At 40.6% G+C, this 18,752-nt stretch overlaps 1 protein-coding gene across 10 annotated transcripts in view; it reads right to left on the reverse strand.

Moving 5' to 3' along the window:
* ADAMTSL3 (ADAMTS like 3) overlaps positions 1 to 18,752 on the reverse strand; it is a 262,575-nt gene that overhangs the window by 57,148 nt on the left and 186,675 nt on the right. For all 10 annotated transcript variants that reach the window (XR_010590971.1, XR_006173311.2, XM_042845687.2 and 7 more), the window contains 5 exons: positions 16,913 to 17,051; positions 14,864 to 14,914; positions 10,605 to 10,809; positions 8,944 to 9,091; positions 6,306 to 6,390 (listed from right to left, as the gene is read on the reverse strand). Coding sequence is in view for 8 of the 10 variants with exons in the window: in XM_042845687.2 (XP_042701621.2) it covers positions 6,306 to 6,390; positions 8,944 to 9,091; positions 10,605 to 10,809; positions 14,864 to 14,914; positions 16,913 to 17,051 (628 nt within the window). In the remaining 2 variants the exon portion in view is untranslated. The remainder of the gene's footprint in view (positions 1 to 6,305; positions 6,391 to 8,943; positions 9,092 to 10,604; positions 10,810 to 14,863; positions 14,915 to 16,912; positions 17,052 to 18,752) is intronic.

Here is an 18,752-nt window from a genome sequence, read left to right on the forward strand (position 1 = left end):
ATAGGTCATTTTCTTAAGGTTTCAAACACTTTGGTGAAAGAAATATACAGATTTTTTTTAAATTTTCCAACTGGATCAGATCTACATGAAACAGTCAGAGGAAATAAAAACATTTCTTTATTATCTCCTAAAATATCAGCAAAGGACACCTCTTTAGGAGCCAAATTAGACATCTATTTGTTCCAACAGCTTTTCCTCCCCTTTCTGCAATTAAAAAATCCATTGCTCTGTTGCAGAGAAATATTTATTAAAATTTAAAAGCAGCCAGTTATGTAAGACTGAGATAAAGCCATCGTTTTGCCCTCTGTGTTTATTCTAAGTGTAAACAACACCTACACAGCATGGTTGATACTCTGAGCTCAAACTCAGAATGTTGCTAAATTTGAAGAATAGGAGTTTGTGGACAGACTAGTATGTCAAGCCAACTGCCTTCTGCGACTGCAGAGTGGCATGAGGAGACATGAGCAGGAGATAACACAGTAATTATGCTATAGATATATTCCCACTAGGCCTCTAGGCTACTTTCCAAAGAGCACCTGCTGTGGAGAAGAGGGAAGAGTGAGTCTTTCCCCTTCTCTAAAGAGCACTAGCTAATACAGGTTAGGAAGAAGCTGATCACCCCTGAGGAGCTGCTGCTGAACTTCCCCGACAAGTTCTGCCCAATAATGACTTCCAAATTTGTCAAGATTTGGCTTTTTTTGACTTTTACCTGAATGGAAACATCCCAAACTTTGGCCTGATTTTGGAGGGTGCTGAGTGCATCCAGAAAGGTGCTGGGGGCCGTCACCTCCTACTGAAGTCAACAGGAACTGAAAGTGTTCAGCATATCACAGGTTTGACAACATTTGAAGTGCACTAAAATAATCTTCTACATTGGAAGAGTATTGCCAGAAACAAACTACAGGTGCTCCTATACTGCAGTGACAGGAAACATAGGAAATGCCATACTGGGACAGAGTAGTTGTCCATCTAGTCCAGCAACTTGTCTGACAGCAGCCAGCTGCTTATGAGTGAGAAACCCTGAAGTACACAGCAATGGGAAAACCTGCTAACAAAGAAAGTTACCTCATAACCTCAATAGAGGCTAGGTTAAGGTCCAAAGGGAGCCACATAAAATGTCTAGATAGTTATGTCAAAAAAGGCCCTGATCCTCCAAAACAATAAGCATGTGGTTATCGTTATGCACTTTAGTAGTCCCTTGAAATCAGTGTGACGGTAACATGCTTAGAGTTAAACACATGTTTATGTGCTTTGCTGGATCGGGGCAACTGTGCATAATGCTTTGACAAAATTCTGATCTTCTCTCCATAAAAAGAACCATATCTGGGTAATATTCTACATACATAGAATTTATAAAGAAACTCAGAAAATTCTAGGCAATTATTCCTTGACTTACACCAGATCTATATTGTACTAGCGGGTTTCCTGTTGAATATTCGTGCCTGGGATTTCATAGCAAAGTTCAAGATTAAAAAAATTAAAACATGGGTTTTGAATTTCTACTTTATCATTTGCTAAACCAAATCACATGACTGTAGGGTTAATTAGAACAACCCCATATTACAGCAATTCTTTTCAAGTTCATGACCTCATCAAAGGTAAGCTGTAGTTGAAATAGCTAAAATTAAGCAAAAGCCAATGGAGACTACTAATACAAAATGAGTGCATATAGCTGATTGGGCAGCATGCAGAGCTCTGGAGACAGGACAGTACTCTGTCTAAATCATGAATTTGGATCAGGTGCCAGTTTTGTATTAATTAGCTAAATCCACAACCTGAAGCAGAAATTATGGTCCTTTGTCTTCAGTGTTCGACTGAGATAATAAAAAGGAATAATCCACCAACATCAGAGGATCTATATTTTTCATTGTGTGGCATATGCAGCATTCACTTGGCAACATATTGAGCCTGATATTTCTTCATTGAAGTCATTGGCAACTTTGTCTTTGACTTCAATGGGAACAGGCCCAGACTGAGTTTAGATCAGGATTAAGTAGCATCAAAGCAGCTCTCAAGTTATTGTCCCTTGCAAGTTGTTAGGTAGTTTATAATGGAATGTTTAGGATTCTGAAGGTTTTTTGAGGCCTTTAATGAATTTCATAGACAAGGCTCCAGTTTTTAAGATGTGTTCATACTGATTTGCATGAATGCTTAAAAAAAACAATCAACCAAATCAAATCGAAAAAGCTATTTATGCAAGTCACTGGAGGCCTGATTCTCCACTGTCTCACCACCTCGTGCAATCACTTTCATCTGTGCAAAGTGGGGGTAAAATGCTATCATTATGATTTGGCACACTTTGCACGTGTGTAAATGACCAAACACAAGGTGCAATGCAGTGGAGACCAGGCCCATCAATCATGATCTAATGAGGAGGAAAGTGGGTGTTCAGTAGGGCCCTGTTGGGATGGCTGGGAAAAAGAAGCAGTGATCTAAACTACTGATGAGAAAATTGGTAAAGATAATGCAAAATTCAACTCAAACCTTTGCTCAAACTCAACCTTCTCTGTGTTTCAGAAGATCTGGAAAACTTAACTTCTCTCATTATTATTAAGTTTTCCCATGCCTGCACTTTCTGATTTGGGAAATCCAAAATCCCTCAAGAAAGGCTGTTCTTTTGATATTTCCAGTCCAACTTTGCAGATCCAAGGAGACTGGATAAGATTTGCAGAAGCATCTAAATGTTTGGGTGCTTATCTGAATAGAACCTCTAAAACATTGGAGTCCTGCCCATCACTGAACCACCTCTTTATAATCCAGAGCCACAGATTTTATCACGTTGAGTGCTTACATATTGGGAAAAATATATGACCACCTTTCTGTGGAGAGGCTGCAAGAAAGCCTGAAATACATGTACTTAAAATAAAAAGGGCACAAATGGGAGAATTTTTTTAAATGCAATGAATAGGACCCTTAAAGACCCCACCACATTTCAGTTTTAGTAAATGCAATTCTATACAAACCTAGTGAACAATTATTTTTGATGTTCTCATGTTGCTGAGAAAACATACTAGCTTTTGAAAGCATTCTAAATTTATCCTCTATTTCTCTAAGTTATTAAAGGAAAAGGCAGCAGAGGTGTCTATTTCTTTAACTTATTATTAAAAGAAAAGGTTGTAAAATTTTGCTGAAGCCTCATTGTGAATCCTACTGTAACTAAGAAGGCTCAAGGGAGGAACATTTAAAATAATGATGGGTATCAACTGTCATCACATTCCACAACTAAAAACTAAAAAGGTCAAACCTACATTTTTCTTGGCCTTGCTTTACAAGCAGTCATTTTAAAATTTTCCTAATAATAATAAAAAAAGGCTTTTGAACATTCACCCTCTATGTAAATTCAGGACACCAGCCGTGGTAGACCACAGCGGCAGAGGTATTTGTCTTCCTGGTTTGGCAAATCCCCTGTTTGTGGGGTTTGAAAACACAGCTGCATTTATTCCCTTATTCATTATCAACTAAAATATCGCCTGAAGGCACAAAAGACAGCTGTAATAAAAGGATGAACTAGGAGCTGAGATTTCATGTTGCGGTTTTAGTTTGGATGACAAAAGAATAAATAAAGTTAAAAGTGGCAACGTACCAAGGAAACTGTAAACCCTATGCTAGCCAGAGGTGGGCTAGAAATTGTCATACTGTGTCACGTATAAACTACAAAAGCAAAGTTAAACATACTCCAAGCAGGAGGGAATTATTGTTACTGTTCACTCTGGGGGAAGTAACAACCGTGTGTTACAGTTTTCCTTTAGACCCTATGCTCTGACTCCAAAAAAGCTTATTCCAGCTGGAAATGGCCAGATCAGATAGAATACAAGTTTCAAAAGGTGCTGTGACAAATCGTTGTAATTGCAAAGCACTGTTCATGTAACTGAAGGGCAAGCTGAGAGAGAGAAGGAAGGCAGAATCCTTCCATTTTGCTGGAAAATGGAGGCCTCAGTAGCCAGTCCCAAGGACTGTAATGAATCCATATTCTACTGTTAATAAGGAGGTTAGCTGGGAAGTGTCCTACTCTAGTTCATCTACTTTTGTTCAAGGTCAGCTTCACTTGTAGATCTATTTAATGGCTGTTGAATTCCCCTTACCTGCCGGCCTTCTCAGAAGAATAGGGTAAGAGCAGGTCTAGCATCCTAGTGGTGGTAGGAGAAGACCGCAGCAACTTATGTGGGTGAATGAGGGATCTGGCTGGGGTAATAGAGTTGGGTCCCAGGGGAGCACAGAGTGCCAGAGTAGGAAGACCTGAGGACACCATGAAAATTAGTAGAGAAAAGGGGTGTCATGGACTCACTAGTGATGAGTGGCTGAAGAGGCCTTTTGGATCCAGGTCCAGATATTTTTGCTATGACAATGGTAAAGTCAGATCCTTGAAGGTGGGACAGGGTAGGGTGGTTGAAAGGTGAACAGAAGTTAGGTCTCCAAGGGAGGACCAAAGGCAGGAGAATGAGGAGATATGACAGGGCATGCACTGAAAACCTAACCAAATGCATGGTATCTTTCAGAATGCGGGGCACCTGAGAGAAAAGGCATCAGTACAGTAATTCAGCCATATTAAACTGTTTATCTGGTGTGGTTGTAAGTTAAGAATAAAAGTAAACCCATTAGAAAGTTTATGGTTCCACTGTCATTTTAAGACATTCAGACTGCTAAGCTGGGATGACCTGTACCACTAGTTTGTGCTTTGCTTGTTCTGTAGAGATATCACCGAGAACCCTAAGGGCCTGGAGAATACATTAGTTCATGCTTCCCACCAGCATATACCACCACACCTGATTTTGCATGGCCAAAGAAACATCTCTATTTTTTCAGGCTGAATCCTCTTTAGAGGCGATTTCACATCTGTCCATTCCCAGATGCAGACACTCAACATGAAGAGGCTCATTCAGCTAGCATTACTGTCCTCAACAATCATAGTTCACATTCAGACATAGAATCATAGAATATCAGGGTTTGAAGGGACCTCAGGAGGTCATCTAGTCCAACCCCCTGTTCAAAGCAGGACCTAATCCCCAACTAAATTATCCCAGCCAGGGCTTTGTCAAGCCTGACCTTAAAAACCTCTAAGGAAGGAGATTCCATCACCTCCCTAGGTAACCCTTCCAGTGTTTCACCACCCTCCTAGTGAAAAAGTTTTTCCTAATATCCAACCTAAACCTCCCCCACTGCAACTTGAGACCATTACTCCTTGTTCTGTCATGGCCTTGTTCTCACATGGCCTCTGCATTCGTGGCCACCAATTTAGAGAGCAGGGTAACCACTCACAAATAGTCAACTCTTGGCCATAGGTGCCAGTCCATGAAAAATTTCCAATGGCAGCTAGCATAATAGTGCAAATAACACCTGTTTGGCAGGAGGTGTCCTTTGTGAGCCAGTGCAGGTGTCAAATGCTTTATTACTCTTAATGGCACCTGTTAATACGTATGAGCCAAAATAAAGAATTGCTAAGCAGCAGAAGAAAAATAAAATATTAGGGGCCCATATTCTTGCTCGCAGGTACAGTGGTGTAAATCTTGAGCTCATCTGAGTAACTTCAGATTTACATAATTATAAATAAGAGCAGAATTTGGCCCAAACACAACACATTACAGCGAATGCCTTGGAAACCCATGTAAACACCTGCTGGAGTTAAAATATATGAAGGAGATAAGCACCACTCGCAGTTATTCTCCACACAGGTGATTCTATGAATGTACATTGCATCGGAGATCTGAACTGAACTAAAGGGGTGTGAATAGAGCTGGACTCAAGGGAATGTCAGTTATGCACATGCTGTGAACACAAGTATTTCTCAGCCCCAGGGCCAAAGTGGTGGGTGGCCCAAGCAACATCTTCTGAATGGCTCAGATAATTATAAGTAACTCCCCTCAATTCACTAGCATGGTGTGTATTTTTTGGGGGGGGGGGCATAGAGGTATTTCTCTTTCCAGCAATGTGCCCCTCTCCATCTCCAACACACTCATTACATTATTGAGAGGGAGGGAATGTTTGGCTTAAAGCAGTCTACACTTGCTTTACATCAGCTGAGGATTCTCCCACACTGGGGAAATCCTCAACATCTCTCAAGGCTAAATTAAGGTCCCCTTGCACTGCTCCATTGATGCATAGGGAGCCACCAATCTGGCCCATGTATTCTATGCCACTCAAGACAGCTGTTCCAAAAGCCAGGCAGTCAAGATATAAAACCAGGAATAATAGCCCATAAGGTAGCCCAGTCCCGCAGAGCATCAAATGCCAAATCCATCTATGTGACAACAGACTTGACTTGTACACTATATCAGCAATATTTTTTCCACACAGAAAGGGGAACTTACATTGGTTCTTCTGATGCTGTTCTGGCCTCTTCTATTTCTTGTGCTTGTTTGAACCAGGGTAGCTTAGCTTCTACAGGAATTTTTTCTGGTAAGGAAAAAAACATAATTCATTCCATCAAATTCAGAAGCATTTAATACACATTGCATTATTGACTTCAGCACATTAGTGTCTACATAGTGCATTGAGTAAAGTTGGGTCCAAAACAAATGCCCAGATCCAAAAATCCTCGTCTGAACTCTAGAGAAGTTTGGAACTGAATCTGCCCACAGGCCCATCTCTGCTATTGAAACCACTTCTTCTTCTACTGTTAACCCACACTGTGATTTTGGAAATTAATACTAGTGACACATATTACAGCTGAAGTATTTGCTGTTACTTTTTGAGACTGACAACTGCCTTAATCTCTATTCATTAAGTGTTTATATAATATTCCATTTGATTTGTCTGCACCTGGGCAGGCATTTTGCTTGGCATGTCTCACATCGAGAAAACTGCAGCAAGAACAAATTCGGCATGGCTTTGTTTTATTAATAATTTTTGGCATTTTAAATGCAAATTTTGTATTATTACTCACTTCAGTGTCACTATCTATGGAAAGGAAGAATTTAAACAGGAAAGTGAATGAGTATTTATGGCAAATTGAATGTGACTTACCACAATTTCTATTCCTGGCCTTTTCCTTATTCCAACAAAACTAAACAAAATGCAACAATATTTCTCAATCTGCAATTTTGAGCATAAAACATCTTAGAATTCTTTATAAGGTAAAATTTATAATTCAGATAAGGAAACTCTTCTCTTTTTACATTTTGTTTGCCTTGTAATATTCATTTACTATTTGAGAAATGTACCAGATAGGCAGCACTGCAAATCTTTTATTCAGTAATACAACTTCCGCCATATCGTTATAACATTGTTACTAAACCCTGACCTGCAGGAATACCTCTGTGGGTGAGAAGGTATCAGTAATTCAGTCTCCATATCCATTCAATCTTTGGCTTCTTTTCTGAGTTTCCCAAAAGTGCAGCTGGTGAGTGCCAATTGCAATGATGTTATTTTGTGATGTGGACACCCAAATCTTGAAGTAATAGATTGGCAATGCCAGCTCACCATATATGGTTAGAAGAATTGTCAAAGGGTAACAAATTTCAATCATTATACAGATGGGCTGGATTCAAACTAGAGACTTGGATGTGAAACACTTTCTCTCTTGGTTGCCTAAGCCAGTATATCTCAACTGGGATCAAGGTTTTGTTTTGGTTTTGGGTTTTTTTGAGGGGGGGGGGGAATTTCAAGCAGGGCTGGCTTAAGGGGGTAGGAAGCAGGGAAATTGCCTGGGGCTGCATAAAGCTAATTTACATGTTTCAGCCCTGCGCAGGGCTGAAGCCCTGTGGCCCAAGGAGGACTGGAGCCCCACATCCCCTGGGGCTGATGGTAAGGGGTCACAATTTTTTCTGGTAGTGGGGGTCACAACTTTTTTTAAAGTCCAAAGGGAGTAGCCAGCACAAAAACATTGAGAAACACTGGCCTAAGCTCTGAAGTCTTCCAAAATATTCTCCATGTACTGAAAAGAATGAAACTTCAAAGAACGTTATCTAAACTCCTTTTGGACTGTGCAGATACAAGCACATTCATACCAAGTTCTTCTCCTTGCAGATCCCCTGAAGTTCCATAATACTTTCGTTACCATTTTTGCTGCAATGCTTAGAGAATTCTGTTGTATTTGTCCCTTGATGATTTTTTGCCTGGAGAACTCCCTAAAACCTCAAAATATCCTGCCCTACCAACTTATTTGTGGTAAGTCATTGGGTTTCACTAGCACTTAACTACATTTGCTATTCATTTTACTATGTAAAGCTTACTGTTGAGTTGTGAATATTCCCAGCAAGTTTTTCCAATAAATATGAAAAGACTGAAAAGACTTCCAACCTTAAGGTTGAGGGACCAGAACTGGGACAGGAGACAGAGAAGCCTACCTATCTATCTACCTACCTATCTTTTGTATATATGAGATAAGAACGGAATAGAAAATGTCACTTTTATATCTTCTCATACCTCTATATCTTTGTTTCCTCTTATTTCCCCAAATCCCTCATCTACCTTTTATTCCTCAATTAATTTTAAAGGACATTTGTTAATCCATGTCATTAAGCACTAAAGATTATTTTAAAAGAAATGAAGTGGAAAAGAAAAGGAGAGGGAAATCAGCATGGACATTATTTAAGGTTTTTCCATGTTGCATGCAGAATTCTGTAGTTCGAGCTGTCAATATAGAGGAACAAGGGCCATGGTTATATGTACCATAAGCACTATTACATATTACTCTTCCCATTGAAAATGTTATTGAGCAATCCTCCAGCACCTAATGTATTGCTCCCACTTTTCCGCTATTTAACTTAAGTTATGTATTTTAATGTAGAGCGCTTGTTTTCATTACATGATATCAGGTTATCAGCAAAAAATATCACACATATACCTTTCTTACCACCAATGGCAACAGCCCTTCCTTTTGCCAACACTGGAACAAGTCCAGGCAAATTTGAGCTTCTGGCACTTCTGGGAGAGGTGACTAGGGACCCTTTACTTCTGTTAACAAAATTGCAAAACAATAATACACGCAGACAAAGTTCCAGTTACCTTTTGGTTTGCAACATGGTACTGGCACGATGCACTCTTCTTTTATGTGTAGCTTAAGTTGTGGATTACAGCCCCCGACATGCTGGCCACGATGGTCAATACACAATACCACTCGGTAACGTAAGCCTCGGCCACAGGTCACCGTACACTAAGGGAGACAATACAATAACATTACTCCACAGATTCTTTTTAAAATATTTTTCAAAAATATTGCCATTCATAAATATGAATTTGGAAGCTTTAAGTCCTTACCCAAAGCCCACTGAAGTAAAGTGGAGTCTTTCTATTGACTTCAGTGGGCGTGGCATCAGGCCTTAAGTGAAAACTTTAAGTGAAAACTATAATAGCTGTTCCATCAGATTTCAGATAAACGTTATTTAAATATAACCTTGCATTGCCAAGTGACTAAAGTATATTAGTGATGGCTACTGATGGACAAACTTCTAAAGATGTGTGTGTGTGGGGGGTGTCTTCCTGGGTTCTGCAAAGCTTATCTGAACAGCTACAGCAGGGGTCGGCAACGTTCGGCACGCGACTCGCCAGGGTAAGCACCCTGGCGGGCCGGGCCAGTTTTATTTACTTGCTGATGCGGCAGGTTCGGCCGATCGCGGCCCCCACTGGCCACGGTTCGCTGTCCCGGGCCAATGGGGGCGGCGAGAAGCCGCGGTCAGCACATCGCTCGCCTGCGCTGCGATCGGCCGAACCTGCCGCGTCAGCAGGTAAATAAAACTGGCCCGGCCCGCCAGGGTGCTTACCCTGGCGAGCCGCGTGCCAAACGTTGCCGACCCCTGAGCTACGGTCTATAATGGAACTGGGAATCTACTGAGAATAAGCTCTCTCACGACATGTTTAGTGGTTTTTGGTTTAATTTGGGTCAGAAAAAACATCAGAATGCTTCTCCAACTGCATTTCAGTGATCTTATTTGGATGAACTTAGGAAACATAGAAGTGTTATCTGTCCATGTCAGATAACCAGAGCCAAGATAATTTGCTCTATATTCCTGTTACTATAATGAAAGGTAAGAAGAATGCTAGGAAAATCATCCATACAGATAACTCTCAATCCCCAAACAGCCATGTTCTTGGCAAATTATCCACAGTGGAGGATTAAATCCAGAGGTGAAAGTAAGCCGGTCCGGTCCGGTGTACTGGGGCAGCTTCCCCAGGGCCTGACAATTTAAAAGGGCCCAGGGCTCCCGGCAGTGGCCGGAACCCCGAGCCCTTTAAATCACCACCGGAGCCCCAGGGTAGTGGCAGCAGCTGGGAGCCCCTGGCCCCAGTCCCGCCCCTTCCGCCTGAAGCCTGCCTCTTCCAGTTGAGCCGCCCCTCCGCCTTGCTCAGGACCCCAGCTGCCCTGCGTACCGGTAAGTCCCTTAAGTTACTTTCACCCCTGATTACATCTATCAAGAAATGGGAGACAAAAGTCCTGATTTTTAAAGAGCTTCTCACTCTGATTTTGTGGCTATAATTTTGCCTCCACATAAAGTTGGAAGCACAGTTCTGCAGGCAAAAGAAAATGTGCATGCATTTTATTCCACAGAGATATATCTACTGCTAAGTGCTACAAAATGTGCCTACAATTATTTTTGTCCACAATTATATGACTGCACACAATTAGAGGCTGCCTTTCAAAATTAGGTACAAATAATTTTTCAACTTACCTGAGACCATTCCATAGCTACCCACTTAGGACAATCAAATAGATTACAGGTTTGCATGACCTTGGGCTTGGGGGCATACATGCATTTCCATTCCTCTACTTGCAGTATCTCTCCATGTATAGTCTCCTCTACACAAACAAAGCTCCTCCTCTGAATTCCACCTCCACAGGAAACAGAACATGCAGTCCAAGGATTATGCTCCCAGCTAGGGGGAAAAAACAACCAAATCCCAAATACATTAACAATAATGCCATCTATAAAGCATAGCAAAATATTAAACCCAATCTTACTTCCACTGAGGTGAATGGAAATTTTGCCACAGACTTCTAAAGGGAGCAGAATCAGGTCTATTTTCTGACATTTGTACAAAAATCTATATAGAATCAGAAACATATTGTGCCTTTGTTTCAGGCTCTCTTTCTGCTATGTGCCAAAATGAACACACAAATAAATCGACTAAAGTGCCCAGGTAAGTTTCTTGAAGTGTTTGGAATAACCTGATTCTCTTGTATACATTTTGAGGAGTTAAAGCAGGAATACAATATATTCGATTATTTGAATAATGTCTAGAATGAATCAACATAATGAAGCGTGTTCCACGCTTAGGCTACTACTTTACATGGCTATATGTAATTTTTCATCATTATTATTTGGTTAGCACCAACAATGTGCTTGAGGCTGCATAAAAATAAAAGCCCCTGCTCTGAAAAGCTTACAGCCCCAGATATAAACATACTGAAGATCAAACTTGCTGTGACATCTGAAGTGGGGATGACAGTAAAGTTATACATTTTTCAGGGGCTTTATCTCATACTCTAAGTACAAACCACACATTTAGGCATCTACTCTTTCACAAAAGACAGTAGATAAATATTGAAGACATACTCAAGGATCTTCCTGATGTAAGTGTATCATTCACAATTACAAACTACAAGGCCTCTATCCTGGGCTCCTCCTTTGGTTCTCACACAGCCCTACTCAATCCCTCATTGTCCCATCCACCTGCCCCCACAAAGAAACCTGGGGAAATAGTTGGGTCCTGCACCTGGTCTTAAAAGCTCGTCACATCTTAGCTTTGGCAAATCAAGGCAGGAAGTGAGTAAGAAGACTTTACTATAGCCAGTCTAAAACCGTTAAATATTACAATTGCAGTGGCTCAGAAAAGAACTGTGAAAAAAATTATATCATTTATGAATGATAGACTCAGCAAGTATAGCAATATCCCACCTAAATCAATTCATCGAGAGTAACATAGGCTTTGTAAAGGAAGTCATAATATCAGAGTAGATGGAGCAGAAGCCTATAAATCAAAGGCAGACGTCAGTAAGTACTACCTACTCCCTATGATACAGAAGGTAACTCAAGAATACTTCCTATTTTAAATAGTTCATTAAGCTGTCTACAAGAAACGTATCAATCATGTTCAAACACTATAGCACAGAGTCAATTTTAAACATACAAAAACCTCCTTTGAACTTTAAACGTAGGATATATGCTCAAAAGCAGACAACCTATAGCTGACTGACTCAATACTCATTTCATATTACCAGAGAAAAAGGCATTTAAAAAGTCAGTTATACTTTTCACTATTTTACCTAAACAAATGCCCAGTGTTAAAATCAACTCATTTTCTTTGAAAATATCAGGAACTAAAGAGCAATTAGCTGTTCAATGAGTTAGCAGCTCATGGATTCATGTGTGTAAAGCTGACTGTGCTAGATGTAATACTACTCTTAGAAGTGTTTATAGCATAAAGTTTTATAGTTGTTTTTCTTTATCTCATCAGTTTCAAACACACTCCAGTTCCCATATTCCCATGAGCATTTTCAAGATGGAGTGAGGTCCAGGGCTACTGGGGGGAGGAGGGGAAGTGTCGTGGGCAGGCAGTCAAGGAGACACTTTCCAGAACCCGCAACTGTCAAGGGATCCTCAACAGTCCAACAAGTCTGAGATATATGGAGGTGTTCCAAAAGCCTTAAAAGAAAATTTTTATCCTGGGAAATTTTTCTGTTTATTTCAAAGATCTCCATCTGTAGAAATATTTCAGTAGGACGTTTACAGCTCCAGCCGCAAGAGAACTCTTTCAAGAGCCTGCAGTGTGCATCGTGACTTTCCCACAACTTCCTCATTTGAATGAGAAAATGGTGGTGAATGCCACAGGATTGCAAAGCAGCCCTGCACGTGGCCTTTGTGTTACCTGGGAGGTGACGGCTGCTCAAGAAGAGCGAGCTCGTAAAGCTTTGGTGAAGAGCATCTACAGCACTTTGTTTTATGCCTGTTATGTGTGAATAGCCATGCTCAGCACTTGAACAGGTAAAAAGCAGAATTAATGTGGAGTATCTGCAACAACTTTACAGCCAATAAGCACAGAGTGCATATATGCTAAAATTGCTGCAGTATTTAGCTCCTGACTGGGCCAGATTCACCAGAATGTGCAAAGTGGCCAGGTGTTTCCACCACTGCCTCTTCTAGTTCTGTTAGAGAAGGGCAGCTTTCCTCTCCCACTGAAGGCTAGAGCAGCAATACATTGAATCAGCCCTGCCTTGTTCTCGCCCCTTCCTTAGTCAATGCCACCAACTTTTGGGTGTGTGCTGGCTGGTCTCTGAGTGGATGGGGTGATCGTGACTGCTTTAGACCAACAAAACCAACAGAGCCCCCAGTAAGCTTTCACACATGGGGATCTGACCAGTATCTGCTGGCACAGACACGGAGCCCTTATCTGCAGTTCTTAATGCTTACAATGAGAGCAGTTGTCCATGACTTCACCCTCCTTATGATCTCCTTTACCATGGACAGTGCTGTACAGTCTCTACAGGCACAGTACAGCACAGAAGGGAAACTAAACCTTAATTCCAACTGGTTTCCTGAACCACTCGGAACATGAAGCATTGATATAAAGAAATTGTGTTGAGGTCAACACAGAGAAATCTGCAGAGTCTGGCAGCAGAAGGAAAAGAGGAAAGGGGAAAGATAGGAGCAGGATAATTGCAAAACTCCAGTACTAAGCCACAGGAGAAAACATCTCCACCTATCTGACAAAGCCAAAAAACATCAAAGAGCAGCATATCTTCAGCTGTGTAAATTGTCAAGTCAATGGAGCTATGATAATTTACACGAGTTGATGGAATCCAAGGAGTTCCACTCAGTCGATTCAGTCTGCAAGTTCACTCTTCTCCCACCATATTCTGTTTATTCAGAAAAATATACTTTTAATTTTAGTTTTTCATTAAACTGGCCAGATCCTCAGATGGTGTAAATCTGCTTATCGCCACTGACTACACTGATTTAAACCAGCTGCAGATCTGACCCACTGTTTTTAAATTGAAGTCCCTAACTTCTTTATAAAAAAAACCATCTAGCACGTTTCAGAGAAGCATTAAATTAATTTTCTGACTGTCTCTGGTGAAAAAATGTTCTCAAACCACTTAGGTAATGAAGAAGCACAGAAAAATTCCATATCTGCAAAGTATTAAAGCAGTGTGTATATGAACAAGCAGCATGTAGGAATAAACAACAAAAAGAATAGAAGAGAAATATATTTTAACAAGCGAAGAATTCATTCCCAGAGTGCCCATTACATGAATAGTTACTCTGAATGCACACATTTTTTATTAATCCAACCAAAATATACCTTCACAGAAAAGAATGAATAAATACATGCATTTTAGAGAAATTTTGACAGACTATTACTTCTGCACTAAACAGTTATGCACTTAACAGGTTTTTACTGCAGTAACAGAGGGCCCAATCCTGCAACACTAAGCCCCCACTTCGGACTAAGGTACGCAAATTCAGCTACGTTAATAACGTAGCTGAATTCGAACTACCTTAGTCCGAACTTACCGCGGGTCCAGACGCGGCAGGAAGGCTCCCCCGTCGATGCCGCGTACTCCTCTCGGCAAGCTGGAGTACTGGCGTCGACGGCGAGCACTTCCGGGATCGATCCAGGATCGATTTATCGCGTCTTAACCAGACGCGATAAATCAATCCCAGAACATCGATTGCCTGCCGCCGGACCCTCCGGTAAGTGAAGATGTACCCTTAGGAATAGTCCCATTCAAGTGTACAGTGTTTGCAGGATTGAGCCCAGGATTTACTCTCTTCAATATAACTTGGAATATCAACTACTACGATAATATGCAAAGACAGTAGATAATGTTCTAAGCTATACAGTGATTTGAGTCTTTGTATTTGAATATTAAATTCCCACAGAAATCTCATCCTAATGCTGACCTACATGCTATAGTCCCCATACATACCGAGGAAGAGGCTGGAAGTGATCATAGGGCATGATTTCTTTAAATCCATCACTGTCAATAAAATAAATATGGCATCATTATTTCTCATATCCTAGATGTTATTTGCTCTACATGTTAGGCACAATCATGTTTAAAAGTGAACAAATCCCACCATGAGATCAGGAAATGTGTGACCAGTTACAGGATCTTCCTGTGGAACAAGATGACCCATTATGTACCCATCATTTCTGAAGCGGCTGGAAACACTCGGTGTATAAACTCCTTAATTCCTTCCACAAAAATGGAAAAAGCAATTTCTCCTCAAAAGGAAATGAATGACCACGAAACAGTTCTACGTAATCCTCCTATGTGCGACTCCTCCCAGGTTGTGCCACTTCCCCGGGATGCACAGTCATTTCTTAACAAAGAAGTGGACACCACAGAGAAATCTGTAATGAAGGGATCTGTGGAAGGTGCATGCAGCTGAAATAATGCATGATAAGGGTTCAATCTATGGAGGTGCTGAGCACTTCCTGGAAGGTGCCCAGCACCCTCAACTGCTGCTTACTTGAATTACAGAAGTTGCTCAGCACCTAGCAGGAGCAGGCTCCGAGGTTAAGGGAAGGTCTATTCCTCAGGTCTGCAAGGAGAAGTGAAATATGACATTATTTCCCCTCACCCCTTGGTCTGTCTTTGTAGGGTAAATCTGTATAGCAAGAGCTCATAATTTCTAACTCTCCTACCTGTCGTACTCCCATCCCAGCATTGTAATATTCCACAGTTTTTTCAGATAAACTGTATTAAGGTCTTGCCATTCTGCCTATCAACTGGCATTTTAGAAAAGAGCTTTTAAAGTCTGTGCATCTATACTTAGTAGAGGTCACCATCGATGATTATGTTTAACACGGATTAAAGGAAATGGACAGTTTAGCTATAGGAAATGAAATCCATTCAGAGTGTTTCCTCCTCTTCTTATATATAACTCTAGTCCAGCCAGATGGCATATTAATGTGAGGTTCTGGGACTTGACACTGTGAAGTATTTTAAGATACTTCAGCACAGCCAGGAAACCTCACCAGACAATCCAAAAGTAAGTTAGTTTTAAATACCACTGAGCAATTCAATACAGTTTATGTCTACTGTAGCCTTTATAATTTGGCAATAATATTCGGTGGTATTTGCACCAGAAGTACTTTTATTTGAACTGATTTTTTTCTGACTCTCTTGTAACTTTAAAAAAATCCTCCCAAAACTTTAAATATTATGTGACCAATTGTAGAGTGAAAATGGTGAATGAAATTTTTATACCAGACAGATGGACAAACCAGGATAAACCACGTGCAAGAACTTTATGCTGAACGAGGAATGGAGCTACTACCTGCCTTTAATGAGAAATCCTGAATAACGTATGACAGCATCGATAAATCCAAAAGCAGACATACAGTCTCTCATGTTCACGTAATCCTACAGAATGTATGCACTGGTGCCATAGGGTATGTTTACACTGCAATCAGGAGGCACAAGTACAGAAGTACAGCCTGTGTAGACATATCCAAGCTAGCTTTGATTAAGGCAGTTTGCTAAAAATAGAGATGTAGCTGCAGTGGCCCAGGCTAGCCATGTGAGTACAATTTCACCTGGGACCATAGGCACATACTTGGGGTGGCTGGCCCATACTGTTGTTTGTGCCACAACAGCCATACTGCTACGTTTAGTGAGTTAGTTCAACCAAAGCTAGCTTGAATATTTCTACATGTGCTGTTCTGATGGCAGAGTAGACATAGCCATAGTGCTCTCCAAGAAATCTGCAGCAAAGGTAGGCCACAAACAAAAACAAATGGACTATTGAAACCATCTCTGTACATAGCAAGTTGTCATTCTATTGTATAAGATTGAGGAAGTGCTACAAGCCTGTTTGTGTTGGTGCCAACTGCCAGACTTTCTTTAATGTCCTGAACAATTAAGATTAAACAGTCTTAAGATCAAAGTGTGTCAAAAGTCAAATAAATATGGTTATTTGCTACTTAGTAACTAAAAATACCATCCCACTTACATATTTGTCATACAAACCTAGAAGGACAGGGATCCATGTTGCATTCCTTTAGTTTAGGCTTTGGTTTCTTATTTTCTGGGTAGTAGTGACAGTAGTGATCAGGAACAACTCGCTTCAAACGAATATCCACACATTCAGCGGAGTTAAGCTGATAACCTAACATGGGAGCAAAAGATGAACATGCTAATGCTTGTGATGAAGGGAGATAAATTCAAACGGCTTTCTTTTCTCAAATACTGAACTATACACCCGGTTAAATGCAGTGATTTTTGTGTTGTTGTTGTTTTAGTAAGGAGACGCTTTACTCAGACATATAGGGCCAGGTCTTCACCTGGTAAAAGTCAGCAACTGAAGTCAAGGAAGTTATATTGATTAACATCAACTGAGAGTCTGGCCCTTTGTTCTAGTAGTGTTTTAGGAAGACACTAAAAATAACAAAATTTTAACAGATGCAGTTATACACCTACTGGGACACCTCACCTTTCACTTTCTTGAGGTGCACAATCGGATGGCCGTGTGGTACATCCACATTTATAAAACCCACACAGAAGGGTTTACTGAGTGCAGTACTAAGAGGTCTATTAGGTGGTCATGTGTGGTAAGAAAAATATTTAAAACAGAAAGCCAGAGGAATTGAAGATGAGGTCCAAAGACAGTATTAAGTTAAACTTTAGAAAACCAAGAAATATTTTCAAGAACATTCTTAGTTAAAGAGCCAAGAAAAGAAAACCGGAAGTAACTACTTGGTGCAAATATCTGCAAAAAAGGACTCGTTAACAAAAAAGATCTGAGTTTAATAAACCGCTAGTTTGCTTTCTTGGCTAGGAAAAAAAAGGCTTATTCTCAGGAATTGTCTTTCACTGAAACAGAGAAGACAAGAAGGATGTTCTGGTATGTGCTAAAAAAAGAAAAGGGAAGAAACCACAAGAATGAAAATCCAAATGGAGTCAATAAACTAATAGCATAACTGTGTCTACTGAAAATGCTAAAGTATCATATATCAACAGCTTCACTTATGTGTCTCTTGGCTGATCCAAAGTGTCATCCTGCATGAGAGTGATAACCATAAAGAAAAACTAAGCAGTTCCAGCATCTTAAGCATGCATGTGTCGGTTCTTGTGAGCACCCAGCAGACCCAGAAGAATTACCAGTTGCAAACAAAATTCAGGTTTTTAAAACTTTCCTTTTTATTTGCATTTGATTGTATTCGATGAGCCACTCTCAACCACACCTCTCCTCTCTGCACTCCCAAACCTCTCCCTCACCCACACAAAGATTACAGAACTGAATATGGAGTGATCCAACTGAGAAATGATATACTGGTGAAGCAGCTGATTCTAATTTTTTGTTGTGTGGAACTTTTTCTATCTGAAAGGTCTGAGTCATTTTAGTGCTGGTGAAAGAGCTCAGACAGCATCTGGAGACCAAATCTTCTCTGAGATAATAGGTTCAGGCTGGGCAGCAGCAGTGCAAGTTTCCCCAGTAACATACAGTCCTCAACACTGCTTCTATCTGGGGTCTGTGTGTAGCTTAGTCTCCAGGCTCATTTATTTACTGGCCTTTCTCTCAGGACTGCCAACAAGAACACCAAGCTTTGTTGATAAAGATGGTGATTTCCTAATATGGACATCCATCCACAAGGAATTGCACTGAAGCTACCAGCTAATTTCAAAGAGAATAAGCAGTCATCAGATGGTAATAATTTTCAAGACAACACGGTCTTAGATTGGATTTGAGCCATCAACCTAGAAGGGAAGGTGTCCATTGAGCTATCCAGTGTTTGCAATGCTCACAATAAAAATTATTATACTGTACACTTCTTCCCCGGTGAGGAACATAAAGGAAAAACACTTAGGC

This window comes from Chrysemys picta, chromosome 10, assembly GCF_011386835.1.
Source record: "Chrysemys picta bellii isolate R12L10 chromosome 10, ASM1138683v2, whole genome shotgun sequence".
NCBI lineage: Eukaryota > Metazoa > Chordata > Testudines > Emydidae > Chrysemys > Chrysemys picta.